This window comes from Alosa alosa, chromosome 16 (genome assembly GCF_017589495.1).
Source record: "Alosa alosa isolate M-15738 ecotype Scorff River chromosome 16, AALO_Geno_1.1, whole genome shotgun sequence".
Taxonomy (NCBI): domain Eukaryota; kingdom Metazoa; phylum Chordata; class Actinopteri; order Clupeiformes; family Clupeidae; genus Alosa; species Alosa alosa.
In genome coordinates this window covers 17,609,156-17,630,619 of record NC_063204.1, presented here as the reverse complement: position 1 = coordinate 17,630,619, position 21,464 = coordinate 17,609,156, and the positions used below count along the sequence as shown (strand labels likewise).

The 21,464-nt window shown below is 46.9% G+C and overlaps 1 protein-coding gene across 1 annotated transcript in view; it reads right to left on the bottom strand.

Annotated features, from left to right (window-relative positions):
* Positions 1-21,464, bottom strand: part of mpp7a (MAGUK p55 scaffold protein 7a) — a 125,427-nt gene that overhangs the window by 61,074 nt on the left and 42,889 nt on the right. Inside the window, exons 4-6 of the mRNA XM_048267030.1 lie at positions 21,337-21,455; positions 8,290-8,367; positions 3,242-3,322 (exon numbers count right to left, since the gene is read on the bottom strand). Of these exons, the coding sequence (XP_048122987.1) occupies positions 3,242-3,322; positions 8,290-8,367; positions 21,337-21,455 (278 nt within the window). The remainder of the gene's footprint in view (positions 1-3,241; positions 3,323-8,289; positions 8,368-21,336; positions 21,456-21,464) is intronic.

The following is a 21,464-nucleotide window of genomic DNA, read 5'->3' as shown; positions in this document are numbered from 1 at the left end:
GTGCACACTCAGGTCATCCATACCACACACACACTGACCTGGATTTCAATCTATTGGAAAGAACACACTCATTCCACTACATTCACATAAAACATACACGCACGCACGCACACACACACACACACACACACACACACACACACACACACACACACACACACACACACACACACACACATACGCACAAACACACACACACACACACACACACACACACACACACACACACACCTAAACCACACACACACACGTGTACCCCTTCACCACCTAAAACCCATATTGTGTACCCTTCCTTGACCAATCACGCTATATTCAAGGAACCAATATTTTCAAAGGGACGTTTGCGATTTGTGGCTTTGTGTCTTTTTCCGTTCCGTTTCTCTTGATTCTCTCCCGCGCGCCTCAGGTTTGCGGACCGCTGCGGCGACTTTCCCCCTCGAATTTCCAAAAACAAGTGGATGGAGCGTGGTAGTGCCATCCAGAGAGAAATAGACCGGGGCGAAAAGAAAAAAAAGAGTGTAGAGGAGAGGAGGGCAGAGAGGAGAGAAAAGGAGTGAGTGAGGGGAAGAGAAAACGAGAAGGGTTGAGAGGGGAAGGAAGCGATTAGAAGAGAGAGAGAAAATGAGAAGAGAAGAAAACAAAAACAGGGAGGGTGAGGGAGAGGAGGAGAGAACAGAGGCACAGAAGAGGAGTGGAGATGGGGTAGGCTGGGTGGAGAAGAGAGGGAAGAAAAGAGGAGAGGAGAGGAGGGAGAGGAAAGAAAGGATGGAAAAAAAAGAAGAGAGGGGAAGAGACAATAGAGGATGGAGAGAATAGAGAGAAGCAGCCACACACCAGTCGTATATTGCACTCTAAATGGTCTTCTGTCCTTCCTATTCAACCACATCAACAGTAATTAAATCAAAACAACAGGACTGTTGTTTAAGTGCCTTAAAGTGGACAGGAAACATCATACATTTTAAGGAGCTGAAGGATAATGTCAGTTATTCATTTCTCCTCCAAGTAGTGATCAAATGCATACATCAGAATACTCTCATAGAATTCCTCATGACCAGCGGCCGCTGCGGCCAGTTCACACAGGAGCTGTGGACAGTAGGGGGGGCAATGCGCCACTTCATGACCACACTCTCCTCCCAGGCAGAGAAGGGTCCCCAGGGGGCTTACAACACAACTTCAACTACAGGCTCAGGTCACCCAGTCAGTGACTGCAAACTGTCAAACACACACACACACACACACACACACGCACACACACGCACGTCTTTCTGTTTCTCATTCATTACTTAAGTTCACATCAATCAAACTTGAAGACGTTGACCTTTGAGCGACCGTTCTACTTTTTCCTCTCATTCTTCTCCTCCTCCTCCTCCCCTCAACTCTCCCTCTCGTCCTGCCGGTCACCTCCTCACCTCAGCGCTCCCAAGTCCGTCTCGGTCACGCTAATGTCCAACATAAACCACACATCACATCACCGTGCTGAACAATAACAACAACACTAGCTTACTAATAGGTAGCACATGGCCGTGGCTACTGGCATATGGACACACACACACACACACACACACACACACACTCTCTCTCTCCCTCTCTCATTACTAGCAACATTCCACCCCGTCCCCAATCAACAGGTCCTGTTTAATCTCACTAGTAAGGCCTTTACCTGTAATCTAATCTAGGAGTGGACTTTAAGTGTGCGCATGTGTGTTTCTGTGTACATGTGAGAGACAGAGTGAGAGAAAGAGAGAGTGAGAGTAAGAGTGTGTGTGTGTGTGTGTGTGTGTGTGTGTGTGTGTGTGTGTGTGTGTGTGTGTGTTTGGGCTCAGAAGAGAGAGTATTATGTGTGTGCTCTTACTAGTGGTAATCTAATCTCAGAGCAATTTCCTGGCTGAAAACAAACCTTCTTGGTTCTACTTGTGTGTGTGTGTGTGTGTGTGTGTGTGTGTGTGTGTGTGTGTGTAACAACAAGCTAAGGTCAACTGGGGGAGACTGCTGGCATCGACTGCCATAACTGGCCAAAGGCTCCCTTGCCACTTCTTCACTGGCATCATCTGTGTATGAGTGTATGTGTGTTAAGTAGGCATACTGTGTGTGTGTGTGTGTGTGTGTGTGTGTGAGCTGCTAGAATAACAGATCACTGAGCTTGTGTAAATAAACCCACTGCAGTGGTGCTGGCATTCAGCTCTCATTAGCTCCGTTTGTCATCTTACCACACATTACTCAAACATCGGTGCCCGCACACACACTTACACACCCACACACACACACCCACACACACACTTACACATGTATGCAATGCACAAACCAACACAGATACACCTACACATGCAGTCACGCACAATCCCTCTTGGCTAACCACACAACTCACCCACACACTTAACAATTTAAATCCAGACATGCAATACCATGACCACCCTCTTTCTCCATCTCTCGCCTCTCTCTCTCTCTCTCTCTCTCTTTCTCTTGCTCCCTCTCTCTTTTCCTTCACTCTCTCCATCTCTCCTTGAAGAAACAGACCGGGGTGGTAATTGGCACTTTCATCAATGTCAATATTAGTGTTCGCGAGCACTCTAATAGGGCTGAAATGAGTTTGCTCAAGTGTGAATCATAAGCGCTGGAGGTTGAGGTGGAGATGGTGGTGGCGCTGATGGAGGGAGAGGGTGGCAGTGCTGGGGCCGGCGAGGCCTCCAGCCCCCGGTAATTTATGTGGGTGGCGTGGGGTTCGGCTCCGAACGCGGTGTGATACGGTTACTATCACACCGGAGCCGCACAGACACACACTTTTACAGAGACGCCATTCAAAACCAGCGCAGCACAGCTCAGCACAGCACAGCAGCAGCGGTGAGAGCTTACGGTCACTACCCCTCATCTCTCTCCCATCCAGAACAACATCAAGGGATGAAGGAGGGTGGAAGGAGGGAGGGAGAGAGAGAGAGAGAGAGAGAGAGAGAGAGAGAGAGAGAGAGAGAGAGAGAGAGAGAGAGAGAGAGAGAGAGAGACTGACGGTTTTATAATGTATTTCTGAGAATTTGACCTGAATTGAGAGTGGGTTTTAGACAATCACATACTGTATGTGATGGATCCAAGCTTTTTTGTGTGTACATCATTCAGTATAACACAGACTATGGTGTATGTGTGTGTACGTGCTATCAAACTGGCACACACAGGACCCCTTTTGTCTGCATGTGTAAGGGTGTGCTGTCAAATGTTTGAGTGTGTGTGTGAATGTGTTTATATTTCTTACCTTGATATGAGGCTTGGACAGTAGCTTGATCAGCTCTTTAATGTCGCCAGTCAGAGTCTTATTCTGAAGCTCCTCTGCCAACTGTAAGAGGTAGAAAAAAGATTAGCGTGCGCCCACACACATGCACACACGCATACATACCATACACACACACACACACACACACACACACACACACACACACACACACACACACACAACACTCACTCACTCACTCTCTGGAAAAGACAGAGAAGAGAAGAGAAGAGAAGAGAAGAGAAGAGAAGAGAAGAGAGGAGGGAGAGAAGAGAAGAGGAAAGGAGAGGTGGTGTGGAGGAGAGCACACATCCCTCTGGACAAAGGAAAGAGTGATATAAAATGGACATAGAGAAGGATGAGAGGAAGAGGTCCAAAGGAGGAAAGAGTAACTGGGTGTCCTTGACCTGCATTCATAAGGGTCACATCCAAAGGACATGAACCTTCTCTCTCTCCCCCTCTCTTGTCTGTGTCTGTGTGTGTGGTTGGGGGTCACATACTTAACATCTTGAGAAATTGGGACTGACGTAAGACAGTGGGTAACACACACACACACACACACACACACACACCACGTGATCTCAGAACATCACATTGCAACCACAGGTTGTGTGTGTGTGTGTGTGTGTGTGTGTGTGTGTGTGTGTGTGTGTGTGTGTGTGTGTGTGTGTGTGTGTGTGTGAGAGAGAGAGAGAGAGAGAGAGAAAGAGAAATACAAAGAGAGAGTGTTCGCTGTGGGCCACAGTCCCTCAAAAGTCATTCACTGACCCTTACTCTCAAGACATACATTAATGTTGCTAAGCTGTTAACAGATAATGATCACCACAAATCTCTCTCTCTCTCTCTCTGTCTCTGTCTCTGTCTCTGTCTCTCTCTCTCTCTCTCTCTCTCTCTCTCTCTCTCTCTCTCTCTCTCTCTCTCTCTGTGTCTTATTCTCTTTCTCTTCCTCTCTCCATGTGTGTGTGTGTGTGTGTGTGAGTGTGTGTTCCCTGACATGACACAATGGAGATATCCCCTAAAGCTCCAGACCATTCATAAAAAGAACTGTCACACTAAATTTTCCATCTTGATCTCTCAACCTCATAACTTAAAGAGGAGGAGAGCAATGGTGTCATGTATGACACACACACACACACACACACACACACACACAGACACACACACACACACACACACACACACACACAGCAAGAGAGATGTAAGCTTCCATGACCAACTCAGTCTTTCCATTTTCACTCATGTTAACTAGGCTTGATCAAACACACAAACATACGCACATGTGCTAAACACACACATGCTGTAGGCATTTGCACAGCTAATCCCAACTCTCTGAATGTGTATTTAGACAGGCTTAATCTGTGCGAGAGAATGTGTATGTGTGTGTGTGTGTGTGTGTGTGTGTGTGTGTGTGTGTGTGCATCTGTCTGTACATGTGTGGGTGTCCGTGTGTGCGTGTCTGTGTCTGTGTGTCTGTGTGTGTGTGTGTGTGTGTGAGTGTGTGTGTGTGTGTGTGTGTGTGTGTGTGTGTGTCTGTCTGTGTGTTTGGACAGGTTTAATCTGCACTGGGCAGTTTACATTTCTGAATGCCCGTGAAGCCTCTTACGTTATTTCAAACACAAACCATCACACATCACACACCAACACACATCACTTCCACTTAAATCTGACCTACTCCCAGAGAAAGAGAAAGAGAGAGGGAGAGAGAGAGAGAGCTAAAGAAAGAAAGAGAAAGAGAGAGAGAGAGAGAGAGAGAGAAAGAAAGAGAGAAAATGTGTGTGACTGAGAACTGGATGGCTTGAGTTTAGGGTTGTGTGGCACTTAAAATTCAAACTAAATCACTTCTATATTCACCTCCTTTTTGCTCTCTTAAAAACATACTGTACAGGCCACCATCTGTATTTTTTCATCTGTTGTTCCTCATTGGTGGAACTCAATACCAGTTATTACTAGAGCAGGGACATCTTATTGTACTAGACCTTTTTTTAAATGATCCTAGAATTGTTGAGAAAATTGCTTTAAAAAGCTTAAACTGTTAACCATGTTGTTAGTCGCTTTGGTTAAAAATGTCAGCCAAATATAATGTAATGTAATGTAATGTAATGCAATGTAATGTAATGTAATGTACTGCACAGTGATTGGTCGACAAGAAGATCATGGTTGAACCCCTCAGCAGACATCTGGCTGACGACTGTACTTTGCCCTTAAACACCTTGTGTGTCCTGTGTGGCTGTTGGGTAATGCAACAAGGAGTCTGTTATCCATGGTTTCTTACTGATGTATGATAGGGAGGCTGTTCCCAGATCAGTGAATTAAAATGTAATACAATAATCCGTTGGGGGTATTTTCAGGCAAGACTCTCCCACTCCTCTCCTTTTTTCCCTCTGTAGTAATACAAATCACTCCCCTACCATCACCTTCTCTCACTCTCTCACCCACCTACTACCTACAGTATCCAGTCCTTTATTACTCTCCATCCATCACAAACCACATCCCTCCATTTTTTTTATTTCTTCCAACTCTCCAGCTTTGCTTCTCTCTTTGTGTCCCACTCCTGACCAGACCTCACTCTGCCCGTTTGACACTCTGCCCGTTTGTTCACCGATAGAACTTCCTCTTCCCACCATAAAGTTCCGTAAAATATCCGCTCCAAGTGCTACTACTGTGCACTCAATATTCCTGGTGAATTTTCTACGTGACAGACGCTTGTTGTAATATGCCTATGAACCTAACATGGGTTAGTCTTTCTGGGTCCACTGCAAACCCCCTCATTTCTGTGTGTCTGTGTCTGTGTCTGTGTCTGTGTCTGTGTCTGTGTCTGTGTCTGTGTCTGTGTCTGTGTCTGTGTCTGTGTCTGTGTCTGTGTCTGTGTCTGTGTGCGCGTGCGTGCGTGCGAATGAGGGCTATTGAGTCGCGTGCTGCGCATGCCGCTACACCCCTTGATCATGTGGTCTTGATCATGTGGGATAAATAAATGTAATTTATTGCTATTTGTTACATGTTTTTTTACCTATTGAGTGATGTTTTGTTTTTTAAAGTGTTGTATTTATATTTGTGCTTGTATTTGTGCTCCCTGTGGGACTGCAGATGTAAATTAGCCCAAGGCTAACTCTGGTGCAATGCATCAAATGGTTACACTTATGTTTTAATTGCACACTGTCCCTTACAAATAAAATTGAATTGAACTGAATTCTAGCAGATTGCTAGGCGTGAGACAGATGTGCTATCTAGGGACCACAGCCATGGAGGAGGCCTCCTGTAAGAGACTGCTGGAGTTGGAGTTAGCTGTGAGCGCAAGTCAGCTGAGGGGCTGAAGTCTCTGATCCCAGAGTGGCACCGAGCACCCAGCAAATTTCCTCTCCTTACTGCCACCTGGTGGACAAAGAGGAAACTTCATATCTTCTCTCATCTACTCTTCAAGTGTGTGTGTGTGTGTGTGAGAGCTTTGTCTTTGTGTCCACTGGTAATTTCTCATGACCTTACGGACATGAGTCATAACCACAATGTTATGGGTGATTTGTGAGAGGAAACTATTAAAACAACATTTAGACACAAACCCACGCTCCAACCCGCGCACACCTGCTGTGAGGCAGGTCAAGTCCAAATTGTGTGTGTGTGTGTGTGTGTGTAAGGGGTAGGGGTGGGAGGTGAGTGCAGGGTAGAGGGTAGGTTTGGGCAGGTTACGATGTCATTTAATGTCGCCCTATAATTTAGAGTTCCATTAGAGAAACGCTACACCGGCGGATGCCTCGGCACAAAGCCTCCCCCATCCACCACCACCACACCTTCCACAATGCCCCGCAGACAGAAGCCACCCTCTGGGTCTTTTCCCTCATCTCTCTCTCTCTCTCTCTCTCTCTCTGTCTCTGTCTCTGTCTCTGTCTCTGTCTCTGTCTCTGTCTCTGTCTCTGTCTCTCTGTCTCTCTGTCTCTCTGTCTCTCTGTCTCTCTGTCTCTCTGAAAGCGATCCTCCACAAACACTCGCCCAGGCCAGACGGCTGCGGGCCCAGCATTTTGGAAGTGCGCGACGTTGGCCGGTCGGTCGGCTGGCCGGCTGGCTGGGCTCTCCGCGGCGGTGCTCTGATACAGGAGAGCCCCAGAGGGGGGTTCTTAGAAAGCACTGTGTAAATCAGGGGGGGGGGGGGGAGCGCTGGGTGAGGGTGATGGGAGGTCGTCGCAGGCAGCGGTGGAGATGGAGGCGCAGACGCAGAGTCAGACTCTGATGGAGCCCTGCAGACGCACAGACAAGATGGCTGCCCCAACGCCCGGGGGCCCGTGGGGAGGTTCCGTTTACGACCCCGGCGCGACTCAAGGAGGCCTGCCTGCTCAGCTCGCTGAGCTACCCGTGAACACACTCACACACACACACACACACACACACACACACACACACACACACACACACACAGGAGAGGAGAGGAGAGAAGAGAAAAAGCAGTAGACTGGAGACAAGGGAATAAGAGAAGGACAGGTAGAAAGATTCAGAGCACCTTGATGAACTGTTTAAGGTTACAGAGCCAGGGTACACTCTCTTTCCCTCTCTCTTCCTTCCTCTTTCTGACACACACACACACACACACACACACACACACACACACACACAGACACACACACAGACACACACCAGACATGGGCTGATGTGTTCTGATTATCATAAACAGACATCAGGATTTTAAAACAAAACCACACACCATTAACCAAGCTTTCACTGGCTCTTCTCCACTCTCAATACACAAGCCCACCCTTCACTTACACGTGTGTGTGTGTGTGTGTGTGTGTGTGTGTGTGTGTGTGTGTGTGTGTGTGTGTGTGTGTGTGTGTGTGTGTGTGTGTATAGTGCATATGTGTATAGAAAGATGAGTTGGAGGTTGCTGTTGTGGCTTCATGAAAGAGAAAGGCAGTTCTGCTGCATTTGTGTGCATTTCTAATGACTTTTAGATTTCAGTGTGAGAGTTAAAATGTCTATGGATGTACAGCATGAATATCACATCGCAAGCTTCATGGTCAGGGTATCTAAGGAGACACTATGGTACTCACATCTGAGGCGAGTGTTTCTGCTGTCTGTAGGACCGGTGCAGGACTGCTGTCCTCATAACACTGCAGCTTCTCATGGATCTACATGAGATGGGGCAAAGGAAAGGATTCAATTCAGAGGTAAACACACAAACACACACACACACACACACACACACACACACACACACACACACACAGAAAGAGAGCAATATAATATATTCTCTACCCATCTCTCGCTCATACACACACTCCATTGAAACGAACATCTTATCCATGTTCTCTTTCTGATCCACACCGCCATACACACATTCCCACAACTTATGGTTACTCTCTTTCAATCTTTCTAATGATATAACAAAAACACACAAAGAGAGAGAAAGAGAGAGGGAGAGAGGGGGGGAGAGAGATTCTCGCAGGTGTATAAATCTCAATCCTTCTATTGAAAGAGCCTGGTACAGAGAGTGATGAAGAGGTTGGACACGCTGGGTTTGTGGCTGCCCTTCACCGCACTGTAGAGAGGAGCCCACACCGCAGCATGGCACAGCACAGGCTCGCGGCAGAGGAAGAGCAACCGCTGGAAAATTTGTTTGTTTTGTCGACGCGTTGTTAACGACGACAGTTGCCGGGAAATTAAACCATCTGGTTCTCCTTGCCGTCCGTGTGCCCTCGTAGTCCACAACCAAGCAACCCATCAGTTGCTTCAGATGTGGACGTACAGAATGAACAAACATGTGCATGCGCGTGCAGACACACAAACACACACAGAGAGACAGAAAGACAGAGAGACAAACACACACACACACACACACACACACACACACACACACAAACTCTAGACTAAAGCCCAGATTCTCTCCTGATTCATCATTCAGAGAAACTGAGTGAAAATTTGGCTTGGAAATGAACAGATGCACCAACTGCACACAGACAGACAGTTAGATAGGAAGATAGACAAACAGAAAAAGACACAGACACAGACACACACACACACACACACACACACACACACACACACACACACACACACACCACACACACACACACACACTGCAGAAAAACAGTATTACAGTTTCAAATGGTCAAAGAGCAACTGTCACAGTCATGCACATTTCTAAGTTAATACTAGAGCTTAAGTTGCATGGGCGCACTCATTTATAAGTGTGATTTGTCAGACTTAGACATAATTCCCCTGCTTGGCTGGCAAAAATGAAACGTCTACCAGTGATCTGCCAGCTTACAAGACATATGGCAGGCTGGTGTCTCTGGCCTCTTCCTCTGCCATGAGCGAGCTTAGGGCTGCAATGCATCAGTGAAACACAGCACAGTCGAGAGAGTGTTTGCTATTCAGTAAGAATTTATTATGCTCATCTAATGTTAAACTACTGCCAAACACACACACACACACACACACGAGGTCACAGATGCAACATAATCTGGAAGATGTTTATCACTTAGATTATCATAAATCCGTCGCGAATTTATCGCACCCATCTAATGTATTGGTCACAAAAGCGTCTCACTTGCATGTACATACATAAACAAGCAGATGCAGACGCAGACACACACACACACACACACACTTACTTTGTACTTGCCAAGATCGGGCTTGTTTTACAGGTCTATGTGTTGTAAGGGAGGCTTTGGAGATTTAGGTCCTGCTGCAGAGTCGGCCCTTCTGTGGCTATAAAACACTGTGCATTACAGCCATCAGCACCCACATCCAGGAGGACGGGGAGGGGAGGGGGTGCTCCAGACAGCACAGCCCCAGAGCGAGAGCCCCTTCTGGGGGAGAGAAAGTCTCCCACACAGGGTGTTGCACCGCTCCGCTGTTCAGTAGTAGAGCATTTATATATGACTGTCTCCTGTTGTCAGCTCATTACTTTTTCAAACTGCACTAAACACAGATGAAAAACATAAATACAATGGTTTATGTCTGTAGACATACACAACCCCCCACACACACACACACACAGAAACAAACCTACTTAATGACATCATGTAAGGTGCTTGATTTAAAACGAAGCATGGATATGTGTCTGTGTGTGAGTGTGTGTGTGTGTGTGTGTGTGTGTCTGTCTGTATGTGTGTATGTGTGTGTGTGTGTGTGTGTGTGTTTGTGTGTTTGATTGCTTTCTTGAGAAGTTTATTCTGCAGCTGTGTGGAGGGAGCTAGGGCAGATGGCTTTCGCATCAGGCCCAGGGCTCCATGTCAGACAGCGCCCTGCTCAACCTCCCCAGCACAGGGTCCCGCAGAGAGGACTGGCCTCGCAGTCCCAACCAATATCACAGCATCGGCTCAGGAGAGCGGTCAGCCAGACAAGGCAGCCAATCTTATCCTGCTCGCTCTCACACACACACACACACACACGCACCAAGACACAGTCACAGTCCAGGATGCTAAAGGGCCTAATCCTCTCTAACTACCAATGAGCACACATGCACATGCACACACACTTCTCTCTCTCTCTCTCTCTCTCTCTCTCTCTCACACACACACACACCATTATCACAGACAACAACCATTATCACAGACCACAGCCAGGGATACATACAATTAAGTGCTTCTGCTGAAAACATCACCGAAGCCTACGAATACACACACAAGAGTATGCACGCAAAACACAAACACAACCCCACCCACCCACCCAAACACACACACACACACACACACACACACACACACACACACACACACAACAGAACATAATAGCCTTTGGAATGTTACTGTTCTTTCCAGGTACACATTCACACCACACACACACACGCCTGAGGAATGTTCCTATCCCCTCTGTAGGCATGAAAGCCAGTGACATCTGCAGAGATAGTTGCAGACTCTCTCCCTCTCCCTCTGTGTGTATGTGTGTGTGTGTGTGTGTGTTTGTCATCAGCAGTAACATCACAAGGTCCTCATGCCAGAGAATGCCTGCATCCAGGCAACCTAAATTAAAGTCCAGGCAGTCTTGCACACACATCATAGCACACATTCCAGCACACTCAGAAGGAGAGGGATGGAGAGAATGTCATGGAGAGAGAAAAGAAAGAGAGAGAGAAAGGAGGGAAGAAAGATCCTGAGGAAAGAAAAGGTGTTCTGGAAAAAGTCAGTCCGTCAGAGCAGTAGTATCAGGAGAGAGACTGTGTGTCCAAGCCACTGGAGGAGGACGAAAAAGAGAGAGAGAGAAAGAGCGAGAGAGAGAAAGAGAGAAGAGAAATGGGGGGAGGGGCTGGCATTGGCATTGGCAAGACAACATGCACGCAGTCATGCTAATAAAGCAACTCACAATTGAATTAAAAACTGGGACAGAGGGGCAGCGCAAGAGTGGGACAGAGATAGGGGAGGGGGAGGGAGGGGAGAGAGAGAGAGAGAGAGAGAGAGAGAGAGAGAGAGAGAGAGAGAGAGAGGGAGGGAGAGAGAGAGGAGAGGAGAATTAATCCAGTCCCACTGAAGGGCCACTCAAATGAGAGTCTAATCAGACCTCGAGATGCCTCCAGAGAGAGAGAGAGAGAGAGAGAGAGAGAGAGAGAGAGAGAGAGAGAGAGAGAGAGAGAGAGAGAGATTTCCAGAGAGAGCCATTAACACCCAGCCTCGGCCATTAACACACGGCCATTAGTGGGCTGACAGAGACCCAACCCAGGGCTTCCTCCTCCGCTCTCTGCACAGGCTCAAGGCTTCTGCAGGCCACCCCGCCCCGCTCTGGCCCGGTCTGCACGGGGCTCCTGGCTCCTGATAGGCCAGGCTGCCTGGCTGGAACAGAGGCAGGGGCAGGAGCAGGAGGGGCAGGAGCAGGGGCAGGGGCAGGGGCAGGGGGCAGGGCAGGGGCAGGGGGCAGGGGGGCAGGGGCAGAGCAGGAGCAGGGCAGGAGCAGGGAGCAGGGGGAGCCCCAGGGGCAGGAGCAAGAGGCCTCTGTCACTGTAAAATGAGAATGAGTGATGTGTCTGAGCGGAGCACTGGTTGCAAAACTACGGTACAAAGAATCCCCTGTGTTTGTGTGTGTATGTGTATGTGTGTGTGGGTACTGTATGTATATTTGTGTCTATATTAAAGTAATGTTTGTGCATGTGTGTATCTGTGTGTGTATGTGTGTGTGTGATATCTGTGTCTATGTTTAAGTGAGTGAGGATGTTTTTTTTTTTTTGTGTGTGTGTGTGTGTGTGTGTGTGTGTGTGTGTGTGTGTGTGTGTGTGTGAGAGAGAGAGAGAGGCAGAGAGAGAGAGAGAGAGAGAGAGAGAGAGTCATGCCCGGTTCAGCTTTAGTGCAGCCACATCCCAGCGGTCCTTAGCAAAACACAGACGGCAGTCCCTGTTTCCCAAACGGATAAGTTTTCCTTGGGAACGCCGGACAAACACACAAACACACACACACACACACACACACACACACAGACACACACACACACACAAACATCACAATAAAGCCATACATGACAGAAAGCGGAAGACAGAAGGAACAAGCGTTATCAAACGTTAACAATAAAACTATATGCAAGGAAAAGGGGGAAAGAAAGAAGGTATGAAAGAGGGTGGGAGGGAGTGATACTAAAAAAGCATAAAAGGGAAATAAAGAAAGAGGGGGAGAGAGAGAGAGACAGAGAGGAAGACTGATGAAGGGTGAAATGGAGATCACAGAGGTGGATAGTGTTTCTGTTGTGAGTGAGTAACTGCAAGAGTGTGTGTGTGTACATGTGTGTCTGTGTGTGCATGTCTGCCTGTTTTATGTCTGCACTATAAAAATAGGAGTAAAAATGGCTCTAACCTCTGCAACTCTTCCGGTTCCATCGGACCCGACCGGACGGATCAGGTGTCGGAACCCGGGGAACCGATCAGACCCAATAACTCCTACAGTGCACCTCATCTCACACACACACACACACACACACACACACACACACACACACACACACACACACACACACACACACACACACACACACACACACACACACACACACACAGCAGTGGCAGGCTCAGGGCTAAGTGGCAGACAGATGACATGTAGGGTAGACAGAGTTCATTGTTTACCCAGAAGCAATGAGAGGCCAGTCTCTGGGTGCATGCGTGTGTGTGTGTGTGTATATGGACTCTGGATGGAAAGTGTGCGTCTTAGCTCATTAGGGATAGCATTTATCAACCTGCCATAAAGAGGTGACTGAGAGAGATTTCACAAACCCAGTTTCGGCGGGGCCTGTCACACCACACACACACACACACACACACACACACACACACACACACACACACACACACACACACACACGTCTGGACACGGGACTTTTTTTTTAAACACAGGCAATGCAGCATCACTTCATTCACTTCAAAAAACTGAACATTGTGTGTATGCTGGTTTAAGCCTTCACCACTTCCACACTGCATCTGAAGATAGAGAAGTTCAAAGCGTTCTCAGCTCAGACAGGATGCAGAGTTTCTGATGATACCAGAGTGCTAAATGAAAGATTGGGAAAGATGAGTGACTGGGGCAGGAGGAGAGGAGAGAGAGGAGAAGGGGAGGAGAAATCAGACAAAACGGTGGGAGGGAGGGAAGAGTCAAGAGAGGAGAGAGCACAGCATTGACCTTGGGCACATCCACCAAAAACAGGGCCGCCTTCCAGCAGCATCATTAGAGGAATGGATGGATTTCTTAAACGAGAGGAGAGAGACAGAGATTGATGACCTGCAGTGCGCACACACACACACACACACACACACACACACACACACACACACACACACACACACACACACACGGGAGCACCTTGTCTCTCTTTAGCATTTGTGTAGCTAATATCCCGTTTCATGACTCATAAAGGCAGAAACACGCCAGTGCTTTACTGCACCATGTGGTCTTTATTAAAGTGGCTAATTCATGTGATTTATGGAAGCTACCGGATTGTAAACAACAGTGGGGAATGTGGGGAGCCAAAATGGCCGCCTGGCTCACTTCCCCTAGGCCTGCACTCGTCTTGGCAGACTGGAGACCAGCTCCTCCAGTCTCCTCTTTGACCTCCACCATTAACCCAGGCTATAAGAACTGACCCCGGGCAGGCTGGGAGGGCGAGGAGAACATGAAACTTTGTGATCCTGCACTTGTGGGGGTCAGAGGTGGATGTAGCTGGGTGCAGATGAGCTGGGGTGCATTCCACAGGGGACAGCTAAAGCCACTCTCACTCAAGCATGCCACTTGTGTGTCTGTGAGCGTGTATGTGTGTGTATGTGTGTATGTGTGTGTGTGTGTGTGTGTGTGTGTGTGTGTGTGTGTGTGTGTGTGTGTGTGTGTGTGTGTGTGTGTGTGTGTGTCTTTTTCTCTTTCTCTGACCACACACAGAATTTAATTTAGTTCACTGTTTCCAGTGTGAGTATTTATCCATGCTAACAAACCACACACACACACGAACACACAACTTCTCTGACCTCAGTCATATGGTGGAGAAAGGTGCCATGGGGCAGCTGGCTCTGGGGCACAGCGTGTTAGGAAACACACGGCCAATGGGACAGAGCATGACACACACATACAGCGCATGCATCCACCTCAAGCAAACACCAGGGTGTGTAGGGTAACAGCCCAGCTCCACAGATGACTATGGTGATATACTGACCTCTTATAAGGACTCACCGTCCTCTACTCTCATTTCCCTCGTATCTACACACCCACCCACTTTTAACATCGAAGCCATTATCAGAAAAGTAATAAGTTCACAATTCACTTGAGCAGTACATACCTTATGGACAGTTCTAAATACATCACTTGTGTAATAAAGCATTAATAACAAAGTTGTTGTTATAACATGTGTTATAGCAGCACTTCATCACATACTATGGCTACAAGGGGTATAGAGCCTTGGTGGCAACTGTCCAAAGAAGGGGTGGGGGTTCAGGGGTCATTTATAGTTTGCAGGTGTAGTCTTCCCCTTCCACCTCCCTGGTCCTCCCTGAGGGGGGTGGTCTGGTTTAGAATGGGATAATAAACAGAGTACTCAGAGGGGCTGAGGTCTATGGCGCACTAACCGCAGGCAGCACCAGCCGAGCCCGGGGTAGGACCAGGCTTACGAGTCTATCCCCGAATCAGAAGCCAGCATCACAGCAGATCGGACTTTTATTGCATTGCAGGGCTCAGAGACCAGGGAGCCACAGAGTGTGAGCGGGAGTGTGTGTGAGTGTGTGTGTGTGTTTGAGTGTGTGTGTGAGTGTGTATGCATGTCCATGCAATGTGACAGAAAGGGAGTGAGATGGACAGTAAAGTAAGAGAGAGCCGATAGCTAGACAAAAAGATAGCAAGACCAAATTAAGGTTTCATGGTGAACAACCAGATATAAAAAATATTTTTTCCCCACTATCAAATTTCACTTTTCCTGAATATTAATCACAAAACTACACCCAATGTGAGCCCATATGTTACTCTTTATGCAGTTATCCCATAGAGTCTACTTGAGGGATAATGAGCAAACATATACCACAGAAGACCAATTCAGACCCAACAAGTAACAAAATCGCATACTTTGGAAAGCTATACTCACATATATCACTTCTTCGCCAAGGCATAAAAATACTTGTACTGTGACTAAGCAAAGCCTTTCTAAAGGCTAGAGTTTACACTCATTGTAACCCTGGTTAATAAGTGTGTGTGTGTCTGTGTCTGTCTGTCTGTCTGTGTGTCTGTATGAGATGAGTGCATGCATATGGGTCAGCGTGTGTGTGTGTGTGTGTGTGTGTGTGTGTGTGTATGAGTGCATGTATATGGGTCAGCATGTGTGTGTGTGTGTGTGTGAGAAAGTGCGGCCTACACCTGGTACAGGTGGAAATTGGAACTTGTATTATATTTCCTGTGGTTGCCTCAGGAGTGATGTCTTGGCAGGGGAACAGTGCACCGCTAGACTTTAGGATAACTCCACTTTAATTGATGGGCGGAGAGGCTTTCAAAAGTGGTCAAAGTGCTGACACATCCCCTGCCCTCTGTGTGTGTGTGTGTGTGTGTGTGTGTGTGTGTGTGTGTGTGTGTGTGTGTGTGTGTGTGTGTGTGTGTGTGTCCATCTCAAAGTAAAGGCTATAAAGAGGAACTTTTGTTTGGCTGAGAAGTAGATACTTAACTTCATACACTCATGACATGGAATGTATGCTGTGTGTGTGTGTGTGTGTGTGTGTGTGTGTGTGTGTGTGTGTGTGTGTGTGTGTGTGTGTGTGTGTGTGTCGGAGAGAGAAGGGGACTACATGGGAGAATATGTGCATATACAAATACACCTACATAAAAACAATGTTCTGTGTGTGTGTGTGTGTGTGTGTGTGTGTGTGTGTGTGTGTGTGTGTGTGTGTGTGTGTGTGTGTGTGTGTGTGTGTGTGTGTGTATGCCACAGACAGGTGAGGAGTCACAGATGACACAGATGAAAGGCCTCTGCTTTAAGTCCACATCTCTACTCCTCCATTCATCCCCTTCTCTCCTCTCTTCCTCCACAGCTCTGTCTCTTCTCATCCTCTCAATTTCCCTCATTGTCCACTGTGTATCCACTTATCCTCCTCTCTGAATGCTCTCATTGTCCCGTCATGTGTGTGTGTGTGTGTGTGTGTGTGTGTGTGTGTGTGTGTGTGTGGCAGTGCCAGGTGTGTGTTGATGTTTTCCATGTGTTCAGAGGGACTGTTTCACCTGTCAGATTAAGATGCTCTTCTCTCCGCCACACGCTCCTTCTGTTTCACGACCTACTCCAGTGACTGCAGACATTTTATTAAGACGTCTGTGTGTGTGTGTGTGTGTGTGTGTGTGTGTGTGAGTGTGTGTGAGTGTGAGAGTGTCTGTGTGAGTGTGTGTGTGTGTGTGTGTGTGTGTGTGTGTGTGTGAGTGTGTGTGAGAAAGAGAAAGAGCAAGAAGAGAAATTTAGGAAAGGGTCATTACCATGGACGCGTCACTGACGTTAGCCATATTAGTTTTAGCATTGCGTGCATGTGTTTTCTAATGTAAGGCGAGACCACCTCTTATTTTGCCTTGTCTATCTGTCTGTGTGTGTCTCCGGTGTCTGTGTGTGTGTGTGTGTGTGTGTGTGTTACATTAAACATTTTCCCAGTGTTTTCTTAGCTTTAAAGTCACAGTTCTACATTGGGCCCAGTTTCCTCTAAAGAAACCTAAAATGTACAAGACAATAAATCATAGTCAAATATGAGCTAAATCCCTAACATAGAATGTGTAATGTATGTATCTGTGCATTCAGTCAAGACATCAGCATAATTCCCAATAATACCACTACATGGCCAGATTGGTCACATAGGCCCTGTTCAGTGCACACACACACACACACACACACTTTTTCATAGTACTTAAATAAGAGTTTCTTTTGGATTCCAGTGAATTGGTAATTTTATATTACATGTGCTATGAAAATATTCTGTATGCTTCCACATCTGTTTAGAAAGAATTCATGTGAAATGTGTTTCTTATATCATATGTGTACAGTAACAGACTTGTATGTTTTTGTCATGATTAGACCTCTCGCCGACATCTCCCATGATCACGGCCTCTCTCTTATGTCAAATACACGTCAACTTCTCCACAGGTAACACACACGTCATGTGGATGGCACTCCCTCTCCCTCACACCACATACAGTACACACACACACACTTCCTGTATGTGCGAGCCCCCAGCATGCAAGCGTCAGTGGGATATCAAATGGAAATCATGTATGATCGGAGCCATCTGGGCAACAGATTTTGGTGTGGAAGTGCCTCCACCTCCACTCGCTGTCCTGCCCTCTGTGGTCTTTACCTGTTGCATTTGCTTTGCAGCATCAGCCTATGAAACAATGCTGACTCTCTGATTCCATTGGGCCTTTATCTAGACCACACGTCTCAACACATGGGCCCACGCGTGGTCAGCCTGGGTGGGTTCTATGGCACTGATTAACCGTTCATTTGGCAGGGTAGTGCCATGGCAACATGATCATCAGTAACACATGACAGATGCTTGGCTCTGCCATACCACCTTGGTCAGAGTGTAAGCTAGGGATGATATGTGTGATACAATAATATACACTGCCGTTCAAAAATTTGGGGTCACTTAGAAATTTCCATTCCAGCCCCAGTCATGTGGTGCTACGTTCATAACAAGCCATATTATGTGATTGACAGACAGACAGACAGGTTACTTTATTCATCCCAAAAGGGACATTTTGGACATGGTGACTGGCAGGATATCTTGGATTTCAGGCAACGTTTCGGGAAGAAAATGAATCATCAACTAACAAGTGAAATGACTCTGGCCCAGTGGCCCTTATCGATCATACTGTCTGGGTCTGCTGCCTCCACAGATTTATTGATCTCTCCCTGCTGTGAACACCTGACAAACTCTTCTGAATCACTTTTTTTTTTCACATTGTTTTCTCACTGGGACACATGTTTTTCAGTTAAGCAAACGCAGCACTGTAGGCCTCCTTTCCGAGAGTCAGCCCAGATCAGAGGAGCAAGCCCAGGCCGGGCCGGGCCAGGCTGCAGAGAAGACGGGAGAGAACAGAGAAAAAAGGCCATTGAGACGAGGAGGAGGAGGAGGAGGAGGAGGAGGAGGGGAGAAGGGGAAGAGAAATGAGCGTGTTTGGGTGTCACCTCCCCCGGCCGGGCCCAGAGGGGAGAGGGGAGCAGCTCCGCCATCGCTCTTGTTTAATGGAGCGTGAGTCACCTGCAGTAGCGCTGCTGCGTTACCAGATTACACCGGCGACCCTCCCACACGCCATACATCAACCGCCGACACACACACACACACACACACACACACACACATCACAAAACATATGCAGAGATGGAGAGATAGTGAGAGGAAAAGACAGAGAGTATGTGAGTGAGTGAGAGAGAGAAAGAGAGAGAGAGAGAGAGAGAGCGAGAGCTGGGAGCAAGAGAATTTCTATAGATGGGGAAAGGTTAAAAAATGAGATAGAATCTCCCACCATCACAAATGCATGTTTTATTTTTATCTGGCTTGTCCGCGTCGGAGTGAGTGGACATGACTGGAATGTGGCACCAGTCTGCGTACGATGCCAAATCTGACCAACCTTCACTGTGTGTAACTGCCTGTTTCTTTCTGCCAGCCTTTTCACAAGCATCTCTTAAAAACAGTGTGACAAGGAGGGGGGAATGAAAACACTATAAAGCCTGGAAGCCAGAGAGTTTTGCAACATCTCTAATAACTGTCTGGAACTGGCAGAGCAAGTTGTCCTGGGACCTTTCTCATCTAATTGTATCTCTCTCCCTCAGCCTCTCTCTCTTTCTCTCAGTATAACTCAATCTCTCTCTCTTTCTCTCTCTCTGCCTGTCTCTCTCTCCCCCTTTTTGTCACTGGTAAGTGTTATCTTTCTCTGAAGTTCAGGAATGTTCTAAACTCATAAATCCCATTACTCAACTGCAGTGGACACACTCATGCCACTGCAACTTAGTATTCTATTACAAATCTGATCAAACTCAACAAGGTGTGTGTGTAGAGTGAGCATGCACATGAATCAGCCACACACACACAGACACTCACACACACACACACACAGACACCAGGTTTGTGCACAATTTGAATAGCAATTCTGCTTCCTGTTTGCTACCTTAATTGAAATGCCAGTGAAATTCAAGAATTGAATTGGAATTTATGAGCCAGTTTTAATTAAATTCTGGAATTTTGCACAAGTCACAGACACACACACACTTTGTTTAAAAATTCAGATCACTGCTGCACACAGATTAAAATGTGTGTGCAGGGGCTGGCCTACCCTGACCTTTTAGCGTAGTGTAGTTTATGTAGTGAGTAGGGATGCAACGAATCCAATATTCGATTTCAGATTCTTTGAACCGTTTTTTGATTGGGTTTCGGATTCTGTTTTGTTAGCTTATATTAGATTTTCTAAATGTTGCCTGGAAATATGTTCACCTTTCCTGCCCCCCCCCCACACACACACACACACTTAAATGGAAGGTTGTGAGAAACAGGCATTTGCAATACCGCTTCAGTCAAAGGAGTTGCATCTTTATTCAGTGGCCAACAGTTCAAGTTACAGTATGCATAAGTCTGCTTCACTAACTTTGTTTCAGCCGCCAGCTCCTAGTTATTCATCAGCGTTTTTCTCTCTCTTTCCACCACTCAAACACCACTTTCATGACAAGACACTGTGCTATGTGAATGCTGTTCTGTTGACTGCTAGATTTTAGTTGCTTCTTTGCATGGAGGACAGACCAGTCTGTCCATCATTGGTGATGGGCTTAAAAAAACATTCTGCACATATTAACAATATTGGGACTATATATTGGGAATATTCGTCTTGTTCCAGCACAAATTAAGCCCTGGGAAGAAACTTAAACATTGGAGTTCGGTGCATCCCTAGTAGTGAGTGAAAAAAGCAAACAAATGCAACAAAAATATGACAAGTAAGATTTCTTATTCAATGACAACAGACCTCATACTATCACTAGTGACTCTGAAGCTGACAATGCTACATAAGTGCACTGCGCAAACGCACAAGCACACACACACACACTTTCCCTAACATGTGAACAGAAGCCTCAGGGCTACACTCCACTGTTGCTCTTGGTCCTACACAGCTGGTGTATCTGTTACAACACCTCCGAACACATTGATATGCACACGCACACGCACATACATACACACACTAGCATAATCTTATTTTCTTGATATCATGTTTCATTTGTCTTGGTTGGCCCACTGTTTTTCCTTCCCATCCTGGCTCAACATCACCATCTTCATTACCATAACGATAGGGAGAGAGAGAGCAAGAGAGGGTGAGAGAGTGAAAGATGGAGAAAAAGACTGGAGCCCAGACATAAACATGGTCACACCAAAACACACACACACACACACACACACACACACACACACACACACACACACACACACTAAATCAGATCAGGGTAGCAGAACATTAATGAAAATTAACTGCACCTTTCCTTGCCTGAGCTAATAATATTTATCCAGTGGCTAGACATACCCCCCCCCCACACACACACACACACTTTATCATCATACAATTTGACCCTGGAACAAGGCTTGCTCACTCACTCTCTCTCTTTCAAACCAACGACACAACACACACTCTCTGTGGTCCACTGACCTTGACGAGCGAGTGAAGGCTCTTCTCCCCGAACATGTTGCTGAGAAATGAGCGGTCCTCCGGGCTCTGGACATGCGGCTGCAGCTGAGATGGCAACACAGCCAGTAGCTCATACAGCCCTGCAGGAA